The sequence below is a fragment of the Etheostoma cragini genome, chromosome 6 (genome assembly GCF_013103735.1).
Source record: "Etheostoma cragini isolate CJK2018 chromosome 6, CSU_Ecrag_1.0, whole genome shotgun sequence".
Classification (NCBI taxonomy): domain Eukaryota; kingdom Metazoa; phylum Chordata; class Actinopteri; order Perciformes; family Percidae; genus Etheostoma; species Etheostoma cragini.
This window is the reverse complement of record NC_048412.1, coordinates 25768452-25792392: the sequence shown is the minus strand read 5'-3', so window position 1 is coordinate 25792392 and position 23941 is coordinate 25768452. Positions and strand designations below refer to the sequence as shown.

Below are 23941 nucleotides of genomic sequence, written 5' to 3'. Positions count from 1 at the left end.
TGACCCAAGTAGGAGTTTAAGCTGTTGCCAGTTTAAATGTTTTTGTCATACATTTTTCCACACAGAGTGTATTTTATTGACAAACTGTAAATAAACTAATTCAAACTAATTGATACTATTAGTGTTCGCCAAAATGGTGCCTCCATAGTATTTAGATGGAGCCCCAAAAATCTCGGCTATAAATCTATGAACTGGAAGTTTTACACCCCTGCCCGCTCACTGTAATCCACCTAAACAGGCCTACTGCGGGTCCCTAGTGTGAACCTCAGCACCTTTATGAAATGACTTTAATTTTAACCTTTTTTGTTTGTGAAGTGTGCCATGAAAAGCGCTTGTATGACAAAACATTTTTTATCAGTTATCAAAATGTGTGATCCTGTCTGTTTATTAGGGTCATAAATGTTTGTGAGCTATACACTGTTATGAGCTTTTTTGTATTTATAGTCTCACAAACATTTCTTATCAAAAATTCAGACCCTCTCTATATCTATAGGGTAATAATGCTGTTTATCAAAATGTGCGTCCCTTTTAGTATCTGTACAATCACGTTCTTGTTAGTTTTAACATTTGCTACACTTACTAAACACTATGGGAGCCCCAGCTTTGAAAATCCAGTATGTGATTGAGAATGATAGAAATGTACGTAGAAGCAACGTAGCTGACAGTCGAATTAGGGTTGGTGTGTCACAGAATCACATGCAACACCTGGACTACTTTCTGCTAAAGGGAAAGACAATAAGAAAAGGTATTTTACAACCAAATAGGACTGCAACGAATCCTTGCCAAGCCATCTGTTGATTTTTGTTAATATTAATTTTTAGTCTATAAAATGTCAGTTATAATGTTTTATCAGTCCAAAAAGCTGCAGTATAGGAAAGAAAAGCCTGAGAATATTTCACAAACTTTTATTTACGTAGAATTCTTTCGCTATGCATGCTTCACTGTACAAAAGGTGTTTGTGAGTTGTTCATTTTTCCAGTTTGAAACCAGTCACCCTCCAGCCACATGTTCAGTTCTGTAGTTGTCTGAAGTTTGAAGGTTTTAAACCCGGATTACAGTTTCAGTTTGCGGAGAACCTCCTTGGTCAACTGTTTGCTGTACCGGTTGATTTTCACGTGCCCAGGCATCCATCCCAGCAGAAAGCGATGGAAATCTGTCCAGGCAAATGCAAACATCTCCCTCCACTCTTTCTCCAAGGCAGCAAAGTCCACATCCTTTTTTACAGATTGATTTAATTTTGTGAAATAGTAGTCCAGCAGGCCTGGTACCCTCTTTTCACACTCCCTCTCCCCCATGCAGCTTCCTAAAAAATACACAACATCTTTCATCCCACAGCCCCCTCCAACATACTGGAAGTCTACAGCCGCCACATCCCGTCCACTCTGGGAAAAACAGAAGTTGGCTAACTTGGCGTCTCCGTGAACGACGGTCTTAAAGCGACATTCGTTGAGTATCTTGTCAATGCCAGCGGCCGCTGCTTTGAGCTCGGCGTGGTCCATGGCCTCCAGCTCGTCTGGCCGGGTCTCCAGATGCCAGTAGGTGCCAACGGGCCACAGGCCCTCCGGTGCCACACCCAGGAAGAGAGCATGGAAGTGTGCAAGCCAGCTGAGACAAGCCTTTACTTCTCGGTCCTTCACACTGGTCCTACAAAGAAAAACAGTCAACCTTATTCATCCAGCATGACATTTACTTATACTGCACTGTATGTCTGACTCTTCTCCATCCAAATACCAAGAAAACATGTCCTGAAATTGACAAATCATTTAATTATGTAGGATTATGTTGAAAAGAAAAGGTCAGCAGACCTACACAAGCGGTTTCCAACTGTTTTTATTTCAGTTATGCACTCCAGCCCGTTGAATTTGGAATGTGAAAATTGCTTTAGGGTTGAACTGCTGATTCTCAGATCTATTTTTTAGGGTACTTGCATCCACTTTAAATGAGCCATGAAGAATTGTTTCCTCCTTTAAAACATGAGACCAAAGCTGAAAACCACTTGGATTCCTACACAGGGCTGTAGCTCCCCTCGAGGACACTGAGAAAACGTCCCTTATTATTATTATTATTATTATTATTATTATTATTATTATTATTATTATTATTATTATTATTATTATATTATATTATATTACAGAAGAGATTACATTGAGTAATTAGCTGTTACACACAGCCTATGGCAATTACACACACATAACACTTAGTGGGTTTTGAAGGCTGATTGTGATCAATTTTAAATTGTTCTGCTTTTAACCAAAAATATAAATGTATAGAGAGTTTGTAGAGACTAGAATTGTCTCTACAAAGAATTGTATCCTGGCAATATGAAGAAACTTGAAATAGTTTTTAGACCATTATGTTAGAGACTGACACTTACAGAAAATTTAATTATACACATAAGTCAATAATCCAAATATGGCAAAATTAAAATATTTATGAAAATATCTGAATTTATGAACTTCCACCAAAAAAAAGGCGCGTGGGGATGAGTTGCCCATTCTGCCCTACTTGCAGAACTACAGACTGTCCTTTCCACACAACATTTTCTGTGGTCATACCTTCTCTGATCATAACCAGCCACATCCAGATCCTCCAGCACGATCAGCATCTCGTCTCCATAGGAACAGGCGGCGAGACAGGCGGGGGTCCGGCAGCTCTGATTGGTGGAATAGTTCTGGTACCAGTGTGTCTCCACCTGGTAGGATCTCACTTTACGCATGTGGGAGCGATCAGTGTTCCAGCCTCCGGGATGCTCGGCCTCCTCTGGAAACTTGACATGTTTGACGACCACTGATGGCCGCTCGCAGCCCTCCAGGTGCAGCCTGACTATCTCCCCATAACCACTCCACAGGGTCTGGATCTTTGCACCAACACGCAGGGACGAGGCACCACACGCCTGGAGGATGACATCCTGGTGCTCCTGTTTCATTTCCAGTCAGAGCTGAACAGAAAAGAGAAAACACAGCATTATAATGTGGAACTAACTACATTTACTCAAGTACTAATTCAATGTACTTGCACTTCACAGTACAGTGACGCTACAAACATATGATCATCTTAAAAAATATAATGAATCACTATGGATTAAACCCAACAAAAAAGAAGTTAGTCCAACCTTTAACATCTACAGCAACAAAATGCTAAATACATATTAGACCAGAAACATCATAGTAAAACTCTGACAGGGCACATTTTACTGCCCAATCACTACTTTCTATAATGAATACATCTACACTACACACATTTTGTTAGTGTTATTGTTGGTATTTTGATAGTGTCCCTTACCTTACTCACAAATGATAAAGCTTAAGCATCCAGACCACAAAAATATATAGGCTTTATTTCTTCTGTGTTATCTTCTCACACATTCAGCGGATGCTACATGACATGCAATTTAAGCCGAAATTATATAAATACAAATTGAAAGTGTGTAACAATAACAATCTCCAATGTTCCAACACACTACGGATAGATAACTATGCTAACCCTAACCCATACTATACCCCAATATACAGTCAATGCTCTCAGCTTCAGTTCATACCAGGAAATACTCTCCACAGCCATAGACAGTCAAAGAGGTTTAGGGTGTAAAGCTACAGACTACTACTATGTAAGCCAAATTAACACCACTGCCACTTGCTGGACTGGAGTACATCAACAGAAAGCCTAATTGTTAAACCCAAAAGTGGATTAAGTTTACAACCTACCACAAAACAACAGCAGCCCGATCAACTCTTTTACATTGTTATAGGCTAAGTGGAGAACGTAAAACCAGAGAAACCGGTTTAAACAGGAGCGTGGCGACAGCTAGGAAAGTTAACTATTCCATCTTTTTATTGTTACACCCAGAAAAAACATTATTAATCTGTATATAGATACTATATATACAGTCTATGATAAATACGGCGGATGACGATGACATTATTCTCGCTAGTCATCCGAGATGAAGCATTTAAATTCCGAATGAACTTTCTAGACTTCTGTGGAATTCATTATTTTAGTGAACGAACAGGGGGTGTAATCCGTTAAAATTTGCACATTCGAATGTCTTCGCTTCAAGTAATTATAACACATCCCACATATATCTGTGTATTGTTGTTAAATTATTGCGAGAAATCTGTGCAAACTGTCAGACTAAACGTTTGAGTATATTTGGTTGTAACCAACTACACCCCTGCTAACCTATACGCAGTGGTGCATTCCAAATGACAGCTCAACCTGGCTAGCCTCCGTGCCCGAGCAGACTGCAACAACCACGGAAAGCAAGACTTTTAAACAAGAACTCTGCGTTTTATTTGTGCCGTTATAGTCTAATTTTAAACAATTAATTACCAACATGTCTGTTCCTAAGAAGGGAGACTTGTCTTTAAGCGAGAAGGAGTTGTTTGAGGTTATTACTGCAGGTAACGTTAAGCCTCTTCGGCTAAAGCTAATCCGTCTAGAACTCACACAGGGGCTAGCTCTTGTTTTCTTGTATGATTACGTTACAAATATTACTAAATAATGTCAGCCTGACGCTTTTGCTGCTAGGGGACTGCCTAGTTAAACCATAGCCATTAACTCAGTTGTGAGTTTGCATGGTAAAAATCGTCAGCTAATGTCAGATAACAGCTAGCTACTAATGTGTACATGTGATTGCTGTCTGTATTAGCATGCCCCCCACCTCAGTGAACTCAACTTCCAGGATGACATTAACGTTGTGTCTTTGGAAGTTTTTGTTGTATGTTATGCAACAGTTACATGATAACAAACACAAATATGATGAAGTCTGTGGGAGAAAAAAAATCCCAGAAAGTAAAAGGGGGTGGATTTACTGTCTAGGTCTGCATCAGCTGCTGGTAAAGCTTGGTTTTTCATAATGTAATAATACTGTTTTGTATGCATTTAGGAAATGTCCAAGAGGCCTCGAGGCTGCTGGGCTGTAAGGATGTTCGTGTTAACTGCTTGGATGAGGTAACGGAGTGTTTCTGACTCTTAATGCAGGTTGACACATTTAATGATAAACTGAATTTCTCCCAATTCACGTTCAAGTTACTCATTTGGCATATGCCCAATAACAGAGAAGCAGTTGTTGGCAATGAAAATCTTAGCTCTCAGTAATCTATTTGCATAAAACAATACAACATAACGGATCAATAAAGAACAAATTGTGCTGGTGATATAGAAAAACGCTGTTGTCAAATCTTGTCTAATGCCACTTTTGATATTTGACAACAGTTGACTGATGATTAATTTCGAGGCACAAAAATCCAGCTTTAAATTTGATTTAACCTGTTGCTTTTTTTAAAGACGATTAACAGTCCTGAAAGACATCTCTCTACTGCCAGTATTAAACGTTTTTTTGTCTGCTGCAAGGTAGATTTTAAAGATTGGATTGTACTGTTTAAACCTAATAAAATGGCAGCCAGGGGTGGCATATCTTCTGGTACGTCTTAAAGCAATCACTAAAACTGAAAGTTTTACCATCATATTAATTTAGCTATAGTCGTAGCTTCACATTGTATTATTACAAAATGAATATATTTCTGTTGCATCAAATGACCTGACAGGTTTCTAGGAAGTTTTTCTTATATTAATCATGGTGAGCAAATTTAGCCTGCATCTCTGACTTGAATGTAATCATCCGTGCAATTGTGTCGAATGTAGAAGAGAAATCATAAGATTTTTATTTTCAAGCTCTTTCTTTGACCGGGGACATATGTGTGGGACCAGAGGACGTGTGAATCACCACACTGGAGGGCTTTGGAAGAGACCCTTCATGTCCTTCCTTCTTTCTCTCTGTCAGTTTTATGTGTCCGCCTGTCAGAAGCAGGTGTTTGAAACAGATGTTCTGTTGAGTAATGGAAGCTGTGATTTTTGCTGCTTTTTTTCTATTTATATCATTTAGGCCTGTATTATGTCATATGATCATGTAAAGTTGTAAACTAATTGTCCTTAGCTTTTGTTTGTCAGACAAAATGTTTTTTTTTTTTTCTATTTTCTGAAATCTGATTGACAAAGAGATTAATTGAGAAAATAATCAGCAGATGAATCGGTAATTAAAGAAGTTGCAGTCCTTAATGCATGTAAATCCTCTCAAGCTTAATGGTCTTCATTAAGCCGACTGGATATTTCAACTTCACAGTACATATAACATTACAACTGGTGACGATGCCGCCATTAGGACAACACAGACAGAGATGACAGATGAACAATAAATATGCTAAATATTAAGCAAAGCATAACCGTTTAAACTTTTTTATTTTATTAATATTATTGTTAGCAGACAGAGTATCCAAAATGCTTGGCATATTCACAATTTAACTCTTTATTTTTTTGTAACAACACAATAACACAATTAACAATAACAACAGAATAACAACAATTTTGTTCATAACCTTTTTGCTTATGTAAATGTCACATTGTTAAACTTTCAACTTTTCTGTCTTTTTTTGTCTTGTCCACAGTATGGGATGACTCCTCTCATGCACGCTGCTTACAAAGGAAAAGCAGACATGTGCAAGTTGCTGCTGCAACACGGAGCGGACGTGAACTGCAATGAACATGAGCATGGCTACACAGCGCTGATGTTTGCTGGCCTGTCAGGTATGCTATTAATGTAACGGATGAAATATTTTAAATGTTGAACTTGGTCTTTACAGCATGATGTTTATTTAGGCTGGCATTCTGGCAAGTCTCTCCCCGTATGTGTTGTGACTCCTCTTCCTCTGGCCTGTAGGCAAGACTGACATCACGTGGATGATGTTGGACGCCGGGGCAGAAACAGACGTGGTTAACTCTGTTGGAAGGACTGCTTCACAGATGGCCGCCTTTGTCGGTACGTCTGTTGGTGACATTTACACAACGATCCGTTGTTCTTAAGCCTTCTATCATGGAACTCACAATGACCAGGGATTGGACCAGGACTGCACTTCTTTGTCAATCAGGAACATTTACCCAGTGACTTTGTTCCTTTTATAAAATCACCAAATGTTTGCATTTCTTTGTTTAATGGGAAAGGCTACAATTTACGCACAATTAGTGTAGTTTGGAGACAAATGGGATAAAAACAGGAATGTGGCCAAGCATCTGTAAAAGAGTTTCCTGCTTGAAATACACTTGTTTTATAAACATGCTTGAAAATCCGTGTAGGTAGGTTGGCCGCGGGGGTAGACATTCACACAGATAGCTCTAAATGCGTACAGATAACATGCCACTTGGCTTAAGAAAGTCAGCTTGTACTGTATGATTACGCAAAGTTATGATGTCATGTTGTGCTCTGACTAAACATAAACATGTGACAAACGCTACATTAATGTTAAAAACTAAACCATCTCTTTTTTCCCCTCTTCAGGGCAGCACGACTGTGTCACGGTGATCAACAACTTCTTCTCCCGTGCCAGACTGGATTACTACACCAAGCCCCAGGGTTTGGAGAAGAACCCCAAGCTGCCACCCAAACTTGCCGGACCCCTCCACAAGGTCATCATGAGCACCAACCTGAACCCCGTCAAGGTAGGGCACCGCTGGACAGGGACTGGTAATACAGTAATTGTTTTGTAAATATGTGTTAAGGGGCAGACTAAATGAATGTCTCCATCCTGCAGCTTCCTCATCCAACCACCTGCTAATACCTCCCTGTACAAAGCATATAAAGTGTCTGCATGAGTGGTTCTTAATTAAAACACACCAGCAGCCATTTGAACTGATTCTGTTCATTCACGGGGAGGGGACAAGTAATCAGAGAACTAATCAGCTGCTGCAGTGTTCAGTTGGATTGGAAACCAGCATGCTCTTAGGCTTCTTGGGTCTTTGCACCGGGCAGAGACCCAAAGGAGGTTAGATTTGTGCTAACAAAGTTTCAAACAGCTCAGTACAAAATTGTCTACTGTTAAGGCTACTGCTGCATATGCGTAAAGGGGTTGTATAAAGCCCTTTGCTGCTCCAGAGAAAGCGGCACAAAATCTGATAATTTTCCTCGTGATGTCAGTGATTTAGCGTTGTTGGGTTTAAAGACTAAAAGTTTGAAAATGAGAACAAATCTGGGTTTGTAAGGTTAGAAAGAAGTGATCTCACCAGACCTCTGTAGCCCGCTCCTCATCTCAGCTGCAGGCTAGAGTCTCGAGGCTACGTTAACCCTTACTACGCATTATATAAAGCATCAATATCGATGGTGGAACCTTTGGTGGTTGAGTTGCATTGTAGGTTATGTAGGCAATAGGTTTTGATAAGGAAGAAAAATGCATGAAACAAAGACAATATCCTGGGTTCTTCTGCATTGATTTTAATCTTTTTTTTTGTTGTAATTTGTCCATCGTGGTTCTACTGAGCTCCCCTGGGGTCAGCTGGAAAATAAAACTAAACCGTGCGCACAGAATAAAAATCCGTGCCCTTGGTTTTTATAAACTATACACACGGATTCATAATCCATGCTCTCGGTTTTATAAACATGAGCAAAGTAGGAAAGATATTTGCAGATTCCAACTTCTGGGATTAATTACTCCATACCCAAATGTTATTAAATCCCAAATGACGCATCTTTCCTAACTAAGTAAGTAAGGTTAACAATGAGCTACAAACAAAACAAAACGAGCCTCCAACCTGGAGAAATAAGATTGGTCTCTAGTAGCAGCTGGTGGTGACACAACACAAAAATATGTATTAATTTAATGATTAAATAATGTAGTGTCTGCAAACTTACCTCAATTATAACTTGTCTCCTCCTAGTTTTACGGCAGCACTTTAAAAAAATAAGTTGCGATACACATTTAATAATTAAATTAATTGATATTTTTGTGTTGGAGTTTATAGACGCTCCCTAAGCACCGCGGCTGCTGCTAGAGACCAATCTTATTTCTCCAGGTTAGACGTCTTGTTTTGATTAAAAATGATTTGATATAATTTCACTATAGAGTAATTAATCCCAGAAGTTCAAATCTGTGAGTATCTTTCTAACTTTGGTCACATTTATAAAACCGAGAGCACGGATTATGAATCTGTGCGAACAGTTTATTAAACCGAGGGAAAGGATTTTTATTGTGTACGCGTGGTTGATTTTTTTTTTCTCAGCTGACCCCAGGGGGGGCTCCGTATGGTTTCAACAATGTTATAAGAGGGAAATGCCAAATTGGTGTCAACACAACTCTTTGAAATAACTGGAACTTAATCCGTGTTGCTTGTGTTTTGCAGATGGTGATGCTGGTGAAGGAGAACCCCCTGTTGGCGGAGGTGGAGGCTCTGGAGAAATGCCGCCGGGTGATGGAGCTCATCTGTGAGAAGTGCATCAAGCAGCAGGACATGAACGAGGTGCTGGCCATGAAGATGCACTACATCAGCTGCGTGCTGGGAAAGTGTGCGTCCTTCCTCAAGGACCGCGAGGACAAGCTGGACGGCCTCATCAAGAGGTGAGGCCATTGGGGCTATTCCTGAGGATTTGTGGTTCCTTTTAGGCGCTAAATGGCCACATTGTGTTTTTTAATATTTATCAAAGGGCTACATTGACATAGACATGATTTTAGCTTCACGGATCATGACTGCACCTCTGTCTAGACATGGCTTCTTTCAGGTTAATATTAATACAATTTTTTAAAAACATACTAGTCATAATCTTTTTTTTTTTCTTTCTCTTTGATACCTGTCCTGCAGTTTGCTGAAGGGTCGGGACAGCGATGGCTTCCCCGTGTACCAGGAGAAGTTTCTCAGAGAGTGCATTCGCAAGTTCCCTTACTGTGATGCTACTCTGCTGCAGCAGCTGGTGCGGAGTATCGCCCCTGTGGAGATTGTGAGTCCGGATGAATGATGAAAACTTTTTAGAGATGATTATATCCATCAATGTGATATAAAGAGTGTTTTTCTGACCCATGTATCACATCACTGTACATCTGAAAAAGAGGCTCTCATGTTTTCTTTACATTTGATTTGAATGAGTCTCATCTAAATGTAAACTATGTGTGTGAATGTTTTGTTGTGCAATGCCAATCTGTTTTCTTGTCCATTTTCTTTGTTTTCTTTCTTTCCATCATCGCAGGGCAAAGACCCCACAGCTCTGTCAGTGCTGACTCAGGCCATCACAGGCCAGGTGGGCTTCATGGACGCCGAGTTTTGTACCTCCTGTGGAGAGAAGGGAGCCGAGAAGAGATGCTCCATCTGTAAAATGGTGAGTGTCAAAACGGCAGCAATATAACAAGTTACATCTTTCCTACATGTTCAAAAAGTTCAGTGTCCACGCTCTTGTCACTTCTCGTATTGATTATTGTAACTCCCTCCTGTCTGGTTTACCCTACAAGTCCATCCTTAAACTCCAGTTGGTCCACTCAGCTGCCCGTATTATCACTAGAACCGCAGCACCTGAACACATTAGTCCACTCCTTAAACAACTGCCCTGGCTCCCTGTCCAATACTGTATTGACTTTAAGAGTCTTCTTCTCCCTCTTCAAAGCTCTTCTCCCTCTTCAAAGCCCCCCATAGTCTCGCTCCTCCATACCTCTCTGAACTCCTTCAGCCCCACACTCAATCCGTCCGATCCTCCTCTTCCTCACTACTTTGCACTCCTTCGGCCCGCCTGTCCACATTGGGGTTTAGGAACTCCTTCCCGCTATCCGTCCGTACCATAGAGTCCCTCCCCTCCTTTAAAACCTCCCTGAAAACCCGACTTTTCCGAAAGGCCTACGCCACATGACTTCACTCTCTGTCAAAACAATGGATAGATTGGGTTATTTAAATTTTCTATCTCAATCTTTTAAATGTTTGTTTTAATTTAATTATATTTGCCTTTTTAACTGTATTTTTTCTTGAGTTTTATGAAAGGCGCCCATAAATAAAATGAATTATTAAATGTATTATTATTTTGATTCAGTATCAACTTCCATTCTTTAAAAAGAATAAAGATGAAGTTATTATTATTAGTGAGAATAGACAATAACAGGGATTTTATATTTCATGGTCAGCGTCTCAACCACTGAGCGAAGGGTGTACCCTTTAACAGTTAATATAATTAAGTTAATATATTCACAAGGGCTTTCATGTGGAGGAAATCTTGCAAGAAATTTGTTTTAACAATATACCAACAACAACAACAACAAAAATACACATACTGTCAATTAAAAGCTGTTTTGATGCTTTTCTTTCTTCTCTCATAATCCTGTCTCACATGTTCAAATAAAGTCACTTTATTTTATGTTTTGGTACTAGGTGATCTACTGTGACCAGGCCTGCCAAAAGATGCACTGGTTCACCCACAAGAAAGTGTGCAAGAAGCTCCAAGAGCAGAGAGAGAAGCAGGAGGTGGAATCAGCCAAGCTGAGGATGCAGCAGGGCCAAGGTACTCCATCTATCAAAGAGACAAAACATGACAGGATATAACTCTCTTCAGGATGTAAACTGGGTGTGGGATTGGTGGGATTACATTTATGTTCAGAATAATAGAAGTGTGTTTAAAAAAGTAAATATTGCTCAAAATCCTTAAAATAGCTTTTAATTCCATAATATCAATGCATTGGGAACACTGCACATTCACTACCAAATCAAAACATGACCAGAATTGATCAAGTTTGTTTTATACCTTTACAGAAAGTGAAGAAAAAGGAAAATTAGGCTGTTAAAAAAATAGCAGTAGTTGCATTTTTCTTTACAAACTGAAACATGTACTGTAGTAACTGAAGAATGTATAAAGGGTTTGCTTTACTTTGAATCACTGCACTAATATTTATTTCTGAGAAGTGCTTCACATCTGTGTTGCATGGAGTCCACCAACTTCTGGCGCCTGAACAGGTATTCCAGCCCAGGACCATTGAACTACTTCCCACAATTCCTCTGCATCAATCTTGTTATTCTGGAACCCATTTTACTGAGTATTTCAGTGTGAAATGCGCTGTAACCACCATGCACAACATTTGCTTCCTTCCGTCCTTACAAATGGGCCATAATTAAAACCTGTTTCTTCCCAGACTCTATCACCTCACTAATTGAACACATCGCTGCTATTATTTTGAACATGCCCCTTTCGATCACACATTCATTTACACAGAATGAGCAGCATGCATATCATGACTGTTGGGGCTGTTGGTTTTCTATGACTCTACAACACTTACTAGTAAATTATTTGCCATGTAGAAATATCACTTCTACAAAAAAGTATGATTTATGAGGTTAGTGATGTTTGACTGCTATTATTTTGAACACAACTGTACATTTTAAGATGGGGTTGCCTCATAGTAACAAAATTTACAGAAATGAAAGCAGCATTGTAAACAAGGTCATTTTAACCAGCACATACCTGAAATTAACTTCCAAGGCACAGCAAATTCCCTTTGGCCACAGCGATGTATGAAACATTCATTAAAGCTTAAGCTTTTAATGACCTCTAATAACATTTTGAGAACTTCTTTGGCCTATGCAAAGGTATATTTAACATATAGGGCTCTTTTTATTTTTTGTTTTATTTTCATTTTTCTAAGAAAGAAATCTGGAAATGATTTTTTTTATTAAGTGTGTAAATATAAAAGTTAAATTGAATAAAGATCTGCAGTGATCAGTGTCATCATGCAGCAAGAAACAACTTTGGGATAAATGGGGACCTAAAATTCAGGGAAATGTGGTTTAAACCAAACTACTAATCTTTTTATTTAAAGATGAGCCTTTAACAATCCATCGGAGTGATGTCAAAGCTTCTTCACCCAAATCCATTTCTTGTCCAGGTGGCACTTTGTCCGAAAAAAAGTAAAGTTCATTAAACCAACCTGACCGAACATGAAACAGCACGGACACTGCTAATGGCTAACCTCAACTTCAGATGGCTCGATTCTGTACAAAAGCAAAGTCAGACCTAACTATGTTGTCTCTGTGTTTCAGAGGAGAGCGACGCCGTGCAGGAGGCCACAGACTCCATGCAGGAGCTCTCGGTGGAAACCAACAGTCAGGTCGCCCCCTCAGAAACCTCAATCCCCTCTTCCATCCTGGCCGCTGACAACTGAGGAACCCCTGACGGTCAGCGAACAGAATAAATCCATAAACAGACATCCAGAAACAGAGCAAACTGGCACTGAGACCGAAAGCCCATCAAGGACTGGTCCAGCAGGACATAGGAACCCGTATTTATTATCGAGCCGAGACTGTCACAAAGGCAGGAAAACACTTAAGGCATACGAGGAATGTTTGTGTCGTCTTTTTTTGTAATTTTTATATGTTAATTTTTTGGATTATACTATCATATGTAAGTGTGAAAATTGCGTACTCTGATGTGTTAGTGGTAGAGGCCACTTGGAGGGGGAGGGGGGGGGACATGTGAATCAATCACATCAATGGCAATACTTCCATTCACGTGTTTTTTTCGCTTCAGAAAATTAAACTTTCCAATTAAGCGAAAAGGTTTTCACGTTAGCTAGAGGTGGTTTTGTCTTTGGCGCAAAAGAGTTGATTCACTTAAAGGGATTTCCCCTGCAGAGGTCTGAGGAGCAGTTAACCAGAGTCCTCATAGTTTAGAACGCCAACACTGAAAGCTGAAGGTGCCTGCAGGATGTACCTGAACAATCTCGGAAATAAAATGTCGATGACATAATTCGCTCCAAACCAGTGGATTCACATTTCAAAACTTCACTTAAAAGTTGCTTGACAATTGAATGAAACACGGCTGATGATGGAACATTATTCTGCCTTAAACTGTAGCAAAATGTGCTGGAGAGAAGTGGCTTTAGCCAATCAGAGCTGTTGTCTGTTTGCAATACTCTATACTACATTTATTACTGGGGCCGTTTTTATGTACTGATAAAATCATGACAGATTGTGAGTAGAGGGCATGGCTGAACAATATTGACCAAAAATGTATATTTTTAAATAGAAACAACATAAACATGAATATATTTAAAGTGTATTGTGAAAACTTATGTCAGTGCTCAGGATTTTACCAAACGGTAAAATAATGAAAGGTTGTTTGTTTTTTCCCAAAACGCAACATCATTTGTTGAATAAGAATGGTTGTACACAGCACAAGAACATCGTGACCAGGATACTTTGGTTTGAAAAATGTCAGTAGTTTGGTTTTGATATTCATTTATTAATTGTGTAGCCTCAATGGACAGACGTCAAACTAAAAGTCCAATGGGGCTTTGTTTGTCCTGAATACTGATAATATCCACTATGTCCAAAAATGTGAGCTTAATCACATTAAATAAAGACCAACTTCATCAAAGTGCCCACTGATCATATTTATTTTTGGTATAATGTGTTTCTACTCCACTGCAGACAGTTTGGGTGAGGATTCACCAATCAGAAGGTTGTGGTTTCCATCCCACCAACCAACCAATTCAGCAAAAGTTCAACAAACTCTGCTGCTCTGATTGGTTACATGTCTATCCAACTGAGGCATTTTCTTTCCTGGTTCAATTGAATCGCTCCTCATAATCACAGCCCAATGGAGCATTATTAGCCTCATAATCGGACTAGAATCTGAGTATGGCGACGTCAGGCTAGTTCAGCAGCTCTCTCTGTGGAGCCACAAAAGGCTTTATATATGCAGTAGTACTGCATTAACTGTGCATTAACGCACAATAATGTAACAAATGCAAGCCACGCACAAGTTATAATTTGTGACTGGCTGCAGTCCTTGCAGGTCAGCCACGTATGTCCCTGAGATCTTACCTTTTCTATCCAAAACCAGGACAGAAGGCAGGCAGTGGATGACATGGATTATGACAGGTTTTTGTAATTTTTCCTGCTAAATTTGGAACATATTAACATCTTTGTCATTAAACTGCAGAGAAGACGAGTATCCAGCAGAGGGCAGTGTTTCACCACAATTAACAGGCAAACGAGGTACATTCAGTTTGTAGGTTTATTTGTAAAGGAAGCCCAGAAGAATTAGCCTTTGGATTCAAGACAACCAGCTGATTTCACTGATTCAACCAGAGACAGGAGTAGAAACCAGTAGAAACCAGTAGAAACCAGTTGGTTTAAAACCCTTTTTCTTTTGAACCCTGTCCAAGCTATCACTCGCATGACTCCTCTCCTCAGTGCTATGCCCTCTATCAACTACTCTGGCTTTTTGAATAACTAATTTAGTTATTAGTCTTCATCAGTGAATAAAAATATGAACGTGTCATGTGAAAAATAAGTTTTGTATCCTTGGTTACCTCATGTTTTGTTTACATGACACCTGAACCAGTTCTATTTGCCAATGAAGACCAGGAGATGAGGTTGAAAGCTCCTTGAAAGCATGTTCGTAGATTAATAATTAAATAATTAATTTTGACTATTTATTGACACTCTGTTTTGTTAGAAATCAGTACACATGGGCACACACACACGCAGACGGAGAGAGGTCAGAGTGAGTGGGCTGCCAGTGCTGGACTAGAGCGGTTCAATGTTGATATTGTTGGAATTATTGGAATATTGGCGCTTTCCCAAAATATTTACACGATTAGAAAAAAAGAAATATTCATCAGTAACATGGATATGAAAAAGTGCATAAAGGCAAAAAGGTAGAACAACTAGAACCGTCTGGTTAGTTCAAGAAATTACATTAATGTCATATAGGATCAGTCCCGTGGAATAACAGAAGGGAAGTAGACACAGCCCTACCTCCGCTGTGTGTCTTCGGTTGGGATCTTTCCCAAACTCTGTAGCCACCATGACCTTTCTTGGCTTTGTTCCAGGTGTTGTGCATTCCTTTTGTTCCCCTCCGGTCAACCCTCGCCACACCTCCGAGTACTGCATAAGGGCGCTTCCTGATCATGCACACACTCCCGCCATGCTGCTTGTCAATATGCTGTTAACCCAACCACCTTTCATTTCCCATGAGGGTTAGGGGCTACTGAACTCCTGTTGCTGGGGTTTGCTGTCGCTGAAGGCACAAAAGAGAGAGCCTATCATATAGTCACTATTCTGGATTTGTTTAAGCCGGTCCCATAAGGAGCTCAGAAGGGCGTCGAAGGGTAACTAGTCTTCTGACAGGAGCTGGCCGTGCTGTCCTTTATGTTCTCTCGGAAGTGGAGTGAATGAGCCTCTGGTTCTCCTGTTTGAGGACAAACAAAAGAGAGAGGAAACAATAACAGAAACTGTGAAGTTTAATGACAGACTGGCTTCACCTGTGGAGGGGATTTACTAGAGTACTCAGAAAATACCTGCAGTATTTGCCTTATCTATTTATTTTCTATTTGTACAATCATTTATTCTGGTCTGAAAGGGTTTTGCGTTAAAATGTTGAAATCATGTTTAAACCCTCCTTGTAGGCTATTCATCTGCTTTTTAGTGTTGAATTGTAAATGTTATCCAGTATGTGTACCCTTTATGTACTTGTTTTGTTTAGTGTCAGCACTAGGAAAGTGTTCATTTAAAATGTGTGAATAATCCTATAATGTGCAAGCAACCAGACACGAAAATAAACCATTCATTAATTCATTCAAACCCTGCAAGGCCAAAAGTGTGTGGACACCTGAACTTGATGCTCATGCAAGATTTTTGAACTTCTCCTCCCAAAACTCTGCCCTTAAATCTGCCTTTATAAGATCTCTCATTCAGTTTAGGAACCTGGCTGCAGGGATTTGCTGCCATTCAGCCACAAGAGCGCTGGATGATGATTCCTGGAGGATCATAGTTGGCGTTCCAGTTCATCCCAAAGGTGTTGGGGTCAGCGCTCTTTAAAGGTCTCGCGCCGAACTGGGGCCGACCATTTCTTTACAGAGCTGGCTTTGTTGCATTGAAGCACAGTCACTTTAAAACAGGAAGGAGACAAACCCAAACAACCAAAAATAACCTAAATAGACCTAAAGCGCACATATGTAAGTTGACAGGTGTGTCAGCTTAGTGTCGGCCATAATGTTTCTGTCCTTGCCTTTTCCCTGCATTTTATGTTTTTCCTTTTTTAGATCCTTCTTTCTTAAGCCGGTCCCACAAGGATCTTTTCTCCTTTAGCTTTTTGTAATCCTTCCTTCCTTCTCCAACTTTCATGTGTTTTTTAATATTTTGTTCTTTTCCAACTTCTTTCTTTCTTTTTTTTCTCCCTGAACTAAAACCTTGAACTTTAGATTTGACATTTACATTAAAACTACAGTGCTTTATAACACCTAGAAATATTTATGTCCATGTTTTTAACTGTTAAGAGGGGTTTACCTCATTGAGAGGATATCCGTCACCACTGATTCAAGATTAAAACGATAACCTTACACTCAGGGGAAGAAAGACTTGTCCTCAGGCCTACTCCTCTCCATTCTGAACCGGGACAACAGCCCTAAAAAATAATTGTCCTTGTGATAATAAAAAAAAAAAACTAAAAAAAAAAAGATCCGTGTATCAACTTACATTCACATGAGCAGCAATTAGTGTCTCTGCATGACGCCTCTTTTCAAATCAGTAAGACAGGCCTGGATTGAATGTTCCCCACAAAAGTAATTACACCTCTCCTTGTTTTGTACAGCGGACACACAAAAGACTCCAGTTAGTCTGGGCACTGGGCTCAGTGGACGTGGAGCTGACATGGAGAGGCAGGCAGAAGAAGGATGGCATAGACACGCAGCAAATTACGCACAGACAATATCAGCTTTCATTCTGAGAGAAAGAGAGAGCGAGAGACACACAAGTCATGTGGAAATCATCCAATAGGAGAAACCAACCAGAAGATCTTAAATGATTAGTCGTGTGTACAAACACGTGTGATTAAAGCTCCGTCACCATCCATTAACGAGCTGCGTTTGGGCTGCTTGGATCAGGGGCAAATCATGTTTGGCAATAATGTCTCTGATTTGTCTCACCGACAACTCTGTAGATGTCAGAAAGCTCAATTTCAGAGAAAATATAGCAACATTGCTCATGAATTGATCATCTGCAGTTGTAATGCATCTGGCCTTTTGTTTTGGTTTATTGAAATTAAGTAAAATAATATTAAAAATGCAACATATCATGCTTTGTGAGCCTTTGGAGCTATTTCCCTATCGGTGTTTCCACAGTCCAGCGACTGTCATTATCAGCATGGAGACAGGCATTCAATGTCTGGCAAAACACATTTGGAGACTGAAAAGTAAAGTCAAAGTAAAGTACCGTAGGCATGATTATAGAGCATGTTGAACATAGGAATGCCCTTGCACAATAATCATTATACACTATTTTCCACATGCACAAGAAAAATTGTGTAATGTTGATAAGTCAAGCTTTCAATAGACAGACGTTGCTTTCACAGCATGTGGATGGAGAAGTAATCAGGTTCAAGCATCCAATCTAAAGTTTTTTTTGTTTTTTTAAATGTCTTTCCTTTCTTCTTTCCAACCTTTCCTTCTTCATCTGATCTGAAAACGTATCTGGAGGTGCAGGGTTTTCCCCTGACAGAGAAAGGCTACGCATAATGTACTTTTATATTGCATACAAAAGCAACTATAGCACATTTGGACTGATAATATTTGCTCTTTTCAGCATGTGATCAGAGAAGTGCCAAACTTAATCTGAATGTTTCAGAAATCAAAACGATATCCAAACGTCCAAAACTTAAATTTGTATGCAGCATCACAAGAAGCATGTAGACAAGTTTATCAGCCTTCTCACTGTTTTTTTAAAGTGCCGCATGAGTGAAACCAAAGAAACACACACACAAACACACACTCTCACTCTCATACACTCACGCCTTACATTCAGAGCAGCTGCAGCTTTGATTTGGGGTTTAATGAGGGAGGGAATATTTCATTTCCCCTCAAATGAAACTAATTAATGCAGCGATTCAAACCAGCAGGAGCATTCTGGTCACAGCAACTCAGCTGGGACTCCGGACCACTTCAGATTGTACATGAAAGCTAGAAGGATGAGGAGCTACATTGGTACTAATTTAAACAAAACAAAACAAAGCTCGGCTTTATTGTGCAAAGAAACATCCAGAAAACTACAAATAAAATGCAAATTCTGGTTATCACATCACATGACAATCTAAAGGTTTTTTTTTTTTGACTTGACTACAAAACCTAGATAAAGACCAAAAACCATATACCTTATATATAAACAACTGTATGTATTCAGTGTTGTCTCTGGCATTCCTTCTCTGCAGTATTATGGATGAAGAGCTCTTTATTAATGGCTTCTAAAATCCCATTTTAATAGGCAATCCTTTTTAATAAATCTCCATCCCTGACTTATGTTTTGGTTCATTTAGACTTTGCATGTCTCTCATTATCCTGTGTTTTGTATTGTAATTTATTTCGACTTTTTTTAGTTATATTTTATAAAAAAGCTATATCGGGAACCAACAGCCACGTGTTAATCTGCCCATTACTCAGGCTCCTAATCCTATCATCATCATGATCGTCATCCTTTGCAGAATTCATGATCAAATGTTAAACCCTCCACAGTAAAAGAAGTGGGCGGGGTTATTTTACGAGCGTACATCTGTGGCGACCAATCACAACCTCCCGACAGAGACGCACCTGAGTAGCTGCCAAAAGCGTGAGGCGGGCCGGCTGGATAAAACCACGGCTCTCCCATGCTTTTCATCCAACATCAGTCTACGTGCAGCCGGACCTACATCTCTCCCCCCACTATAGAGAGCAGCCATGCACCTGAGCGCGTACGACTCGTGCCATTCCTTGGTCATGCTTTGCATCCTCCTGAGGAGTTGCCAAGCCTTCAAGAACGACGCCACCGAGCTCCTGTTCCCGCACGAGAGCGCGCCGGTGCCGGAGGTTCAGAGCAATGTGACCCTGAACCGCGCACGGACCGGCGGGAGAGGAGCGGCCAGCGCGGCGCCCGACAGAGGCGGTAAGGACCGGAGGATGCTCCGCTTTATCATGTAGGGGGTATTTGTATAGGGACTCTAACGTGTGTGCGTACGTGTGTGCGCAGGCGTGTGTACGTGTGCGCGCGTGTGCGTGCGTGCTTCAAGATGCTTTTAAGAAAACGTTTCTCTCACTAGTGTAGAGTCTTTGTCTTTTATATTGTTTCCTTTTACTTTCTGCTGTTATTTATAATGTTTGGTGAGGCTATGTGCAAGACATTGAACTGTCATGATATGCAAATACTGGCTTTTTTAGGATTAAGCAATGCATTACTGTGGTCCAATCTCTTACTTTTAGTAGTCTATAGCAGAAAATGCAAGCTGTTCCATTTCCAATTTCCTATTTTTTTACCCTTTGCTTTATTCAATTTTCTTAATTATTCTACATTTAAGGATGCATTCAGCCAAAAACTCTTGATAAAGTTCTGGTTTAAGAATACAATTTCCTTTTTTTATGTGTATCTGTAGCCTACATCAACATCTCCGTCTCAAAGATCCAAATGAGGGACCTTTAAATCAGGCACCTAATCCCATCATCATGCCATCATCACTTACACATACACATTATTCAAACAGATTATAAACTACAAAATACATAATCAAAACACTTTATTAGCATCACACAGCTACAATAAATGGGGGTCCATGATTTGATTCAAAATCCATTTTCAATTCAAAACCATTCTCAGTATGTAAATGTAGTTACTTTTTCCATGTGAAAACACAAAAGAAAAAATCTATTTATGTATGTAAATTGATTTTTCTTTGCACACCCCTATCTATAACAATATCACAACAATCCAGCAGTTGTGGAAAAGTAAATACACAACACTATTATGTCACTGTAAATGTATAACAGAGTCTTGGACAGACAGTGTAAAGGAGGGTTACTATGAGTGGTTTAGTGTAACTGCACTGAGATTACACAACGGCTCTGCTGCTGTAGTCCACGGCCAGTCCCCTCAGTGAGCTGAGGTAACTCTGTGTAACACACCACTGGCTGGCTGTCGTCCAGTGGGGGGTGCAGCTGAATGGAGGTGATCTCCCGTGAACAGGGAGCCTCCGATTGTGGCTCTGAGGGAGGAAAGGGGAGTGAGAGGGAGTTCATTCATCAAACACTCACAGTCACAGAGAATGGAGGGGGGGGGGGCATTGTCACTGAGCCGTATGAATGGACCTGAGCTTGGGTTACAGTGGTGACGGGGTGAGCAGGGGGACATTGTTTGAAGCCTGCGGCAGAATAATACCGCCAGTCGTAGCTGCCGCACAGAGCTAATCCTGGTAAATAAGAAAGTGTTTTTTTCTTCTCACATGGCAAAGTCCCTCAGCTTTTTGAAGTAGAAAGGTCAAAATGCTATTGTGCTCCTTCCCTGGGTTCCGGTGACGTGCCAGAGGCTACGAAGGGGCTCATTACGGACATAATGTACAGGGTTAAAGGCTGCGCTGTAATCCTTCACTATTATCATGGCTTACCTTCCAATATCACGACAGAGTCACTGTGATGTGTCAATTTACTTGTCTCAATTAGTGCTGAAAGGACATTCTGACTCAAATCTCTCAGTCAACTCAATCTAACATTAGAGCTGCAACAATTAGTCGATTCTTTGAAAAGAATCAGCAACTACTAATATGATACAATAATGTTTTGGTCAATACTTTTTTGAAATGGTTAAAATTAAGGGCAACTACATTTGGTCAAAGATGCTCCGAAGACGTTTCAGCTCTCTTCCCACTAAAGCAGAGACTTCTTCAGTTCTTGGGAGCACCTTTAACCAAGGCTAGTTGCCCTTCTGTTCAAGCCTTTGCTGGATAAATATGACCAGGATGACTGAGAACCTTCACAGGCATTTAGTCAACATTCGCTTGTTTCAGCGACTCATATGGATTTTCTTTTCTGTGTCATAGATTTTATTTATTTATTATTGATGTATCAGGGACATTACCTATGACATAATCACAACCAAATGTGAGAGGTGCAAGGTTGTTTTTTTCGTGATGGCTAACTGAATATGCTTGGGTTTTGGACTGTTGGTCGAACAAAACAAGACATCTAAAGACATTACCTTGGGCAGCATGTGGGAAGATTTGAGCTTGTTCTACAATTCCCTGACATTCTATAGACAGAAATATACCTTTTTCCCATATCCATCCTTTTGTATTTGCCGGATTCTTACAATTCTGATTGTGTCTTTCTACAGAGCGAAGCCAAATCGGATGCAGAGAGCTGAGGTCCACTAAGTACATCTCTGATGGCCACTGCACCAGCATCAACCCCATCAAGGAGCTGGTGTGCGCTGGCGAGTGTCTCCCAGCTCAGATGCTTCAGAACTGGATCGGCAGCGCCTACGGCAGGAAGGTGTGGGGTCGCCAGACCAGCAACCAAGACTGGCGCTGTGTCAACGACAAGACCCGCACCCAGCGCATCCAACTGCAGTGTCAGGACGGCAGCACGAGAACGTACAAAATCACCGTGGTCACCTCCTGCAAGTGCAAGAGGTACACGAGGCAGCACAACGAGTCGGGCAACAAGTTCGAGGAACCGGCTCTGTCGCCGCCGCAACACCTGCACAAGCACAAGTCCAAGAGCAAGAGGAGGCTGGGGAAGAACCGGCTGAGTGAGAACTGGCACGACACCGAACCCTGAGACTTACTCTGAATCCACATAAAACCTACAGGAGTTTGGTGTCTGCAACATCGAGACACGAACGTTCAGAGCTTGTGGATTATCTCTCAATGTGAGTGGGACTTGATTTATGTGAAGCTGGTTCCTCACTATGATGGCGAACTCCAAAGCGCATGCTAGGGACTTGTCTTGACATTTGATTCCATGATGTTAAAAGATAATGTGAACAGAACTGGGGTGTGCTAGTCTGCAGAGCCTTCTGGAGCCCCGAGCCAACACACATTCTCCCAGATGTAGCCATGTGCATGCTCCTATGTATTCATATTATATGCAGATGGAGAGATCTGTGGCACCAACACCAGTAAACACAAAACATTTCCACAATCCAGTGTACATACTTGTACATATATCTAATTCTTACTTGCCTTTTTGAAGTATGGCCATACAATTTTACTGTGTAAGATTTATGATGTAATATATTTTCTGTGGCAACATATAATATGATAAGTTTTGCTTAAACGGTGTCATCAGGTGGCTGGAATCTGGAAAAGATTTTTTTTCATTACTAGGTCTTGTAATAACTTTATATGAAAAATAAATATGACTTTTTAATCATGTGTTGTTGTCAATGGAGACTTTAACATGTACGGCCCATGCAGGGTGATATTTCATCTACAGGAGGGGGGGTTACTGATGAAAGTTGGAAGAAAGTGTCACAACTTTTGCAAAATGGCTATGATTTTCATAGTAAAAGTCTGGATATAAAACACATTAGGTTCTTAATTTTAATATAAATCATGAATATGCATGTGTAGAAAATTGCATCTTAGTTTTTCTTACAGGTGGTATTGTGAATTTCTCACAAAATTAAAACATTATTTTGGTAAGATTTCTTACTGCAGGAATAGTTTTCTCAAAGGCTGATGTACTAGGCTGTAGTTCTCGTGATACTTGCTATGGCAATCTAATTTCTGCTGTGAGACAGATAGAATCACGCGAGAATGTATTGCTCTGTGGCAACCTGTAGCAGCTGCCGACTCCTCTCCAAAGAAACGTCCAGAGACAGTTTATGATCTTTGGTCAAGTATTCACCTTTACAGCCGTGCTCTCCGTCGGTACCGGAAATTAAATAATTTCACCTTTTAAAGCAAACTACAAACTAAACTTAACATAGATAGACTACATCTGAGTGTATATTTGTGCTGAGTGCAAAATACTTGCTTCTGTGTATTTGTGGACTATTATCCAATCAACCAGTTACCCTGCTTTCTACAGTGGTACAGAGTATTAGTTTTAATAGATGTGCAGTCAGACAGGCAAAGACATTTTACATTTTCTATTTTCAGTACAAAACAATCTAAATAATTGGTATCCTATATCCCTGTATGGTGTCATTGAGTGCCGAGAAAGGCGCCTTTATAAAAAATGTATTATTAAAAATGTATTATTATAATATTGCTTTCAATAAAGAAATTTACACACGGTGACCATTATATGAATTTCATTTGAAAACAGTTTATTTGAAGTTACAGAACAAGTTTTCAACTCAACATTCGTTGCCAAGTTATGCCTTACAGGTGCTTTGTGATAAAATAAATGAA

General features: G+C 40.1%; 3 protein-coding genes across 4 annotated transcripts; 2 read left to right on the top strand and 1 right to left on the bottom strand.

The window, feature by feature from the left end:
* Positions 1 to 893: 893 nt before the first annotated feature.
* Positions 894 to 3644, bottom strand: pkdc (protein kinase-like domain containing). Of its 2 annotated transcripts, none has more exons than XM_034873576.1 (3): positions 3539 to 3644; positions 2556 to 2938; positions 894 to 1644 (listed from the first exon to the last, which is right to left on the bottom strand). In XM_034873576.1, exons 2-3 carry the CDS (start codon positions 2924 to 2926, stop codon positions 1053 to 1055), a joined length of 963 nt encoding a protein of 320 aa, XP_034729467.1. In that variant the 5' UTR covers positions 2927 to 2938; positions 3539 to 3644; the 3' UTR covers positions 894 to 1052. The 2 variants fall into 2 exon arrangements, with proteins under 2 accessions (XP_034729467.1, XP_034729466.1); XM_034873575.1 differs by having other exon boundaries at positions 3283 to 3544.
* A 534-nt stretch (positions 3645 to 4178) lies between these two features.
* Positions 4179 to 13264, top strand: ankmy2a (ankyrin repeat and MYND domain containing 2a). Its single transcript, XM_034873571.1, has 10 exons — positions 4179 to 4400; positions 4886 to 4950; positions 6444 to 6582; positions 6716 to 6814; positions 7331 to 7491; positions 9166 to 9380; positions 9622 to 9757; positions 10004 to 10132; positions 11167 to 11296; positions 12826 to 13264. Exons 1-10 carry the CDS (start codon positions 4334 to 4336, stop codon positions 12945 to 12947), a joined length of 1263 nt encoding a protein of 420 aa, XP_034729462.1. The 5' UTR covers positions 4179 to 4333; the 3' UTR covers positions 12948 to 13264.
* Positions 13265 to 19279: 6015 nt separating this feature from the next.
* Positions 19280 to 23657, top strand: sostdc1a (sclerostin domain containing 1a). Its single transcript, XM_034873585.1, has 2 exons — positions 19280 to 19701; positions 21916 to 23657. Exons 1-2 carry the CDS (start codon positions 19497 to 19499, stop codon positions 22359 to 22361), a joined length of 651 nt encoding a protein of 216 aa, XP_034729476.1. The 5' UTR covers positions 19280 to 19496; the 3' UTR covers positions 22362 to 23657.
* The last annotated feature ends 284 nt before the right edge of the window (positions 23658 to 23941 follow it).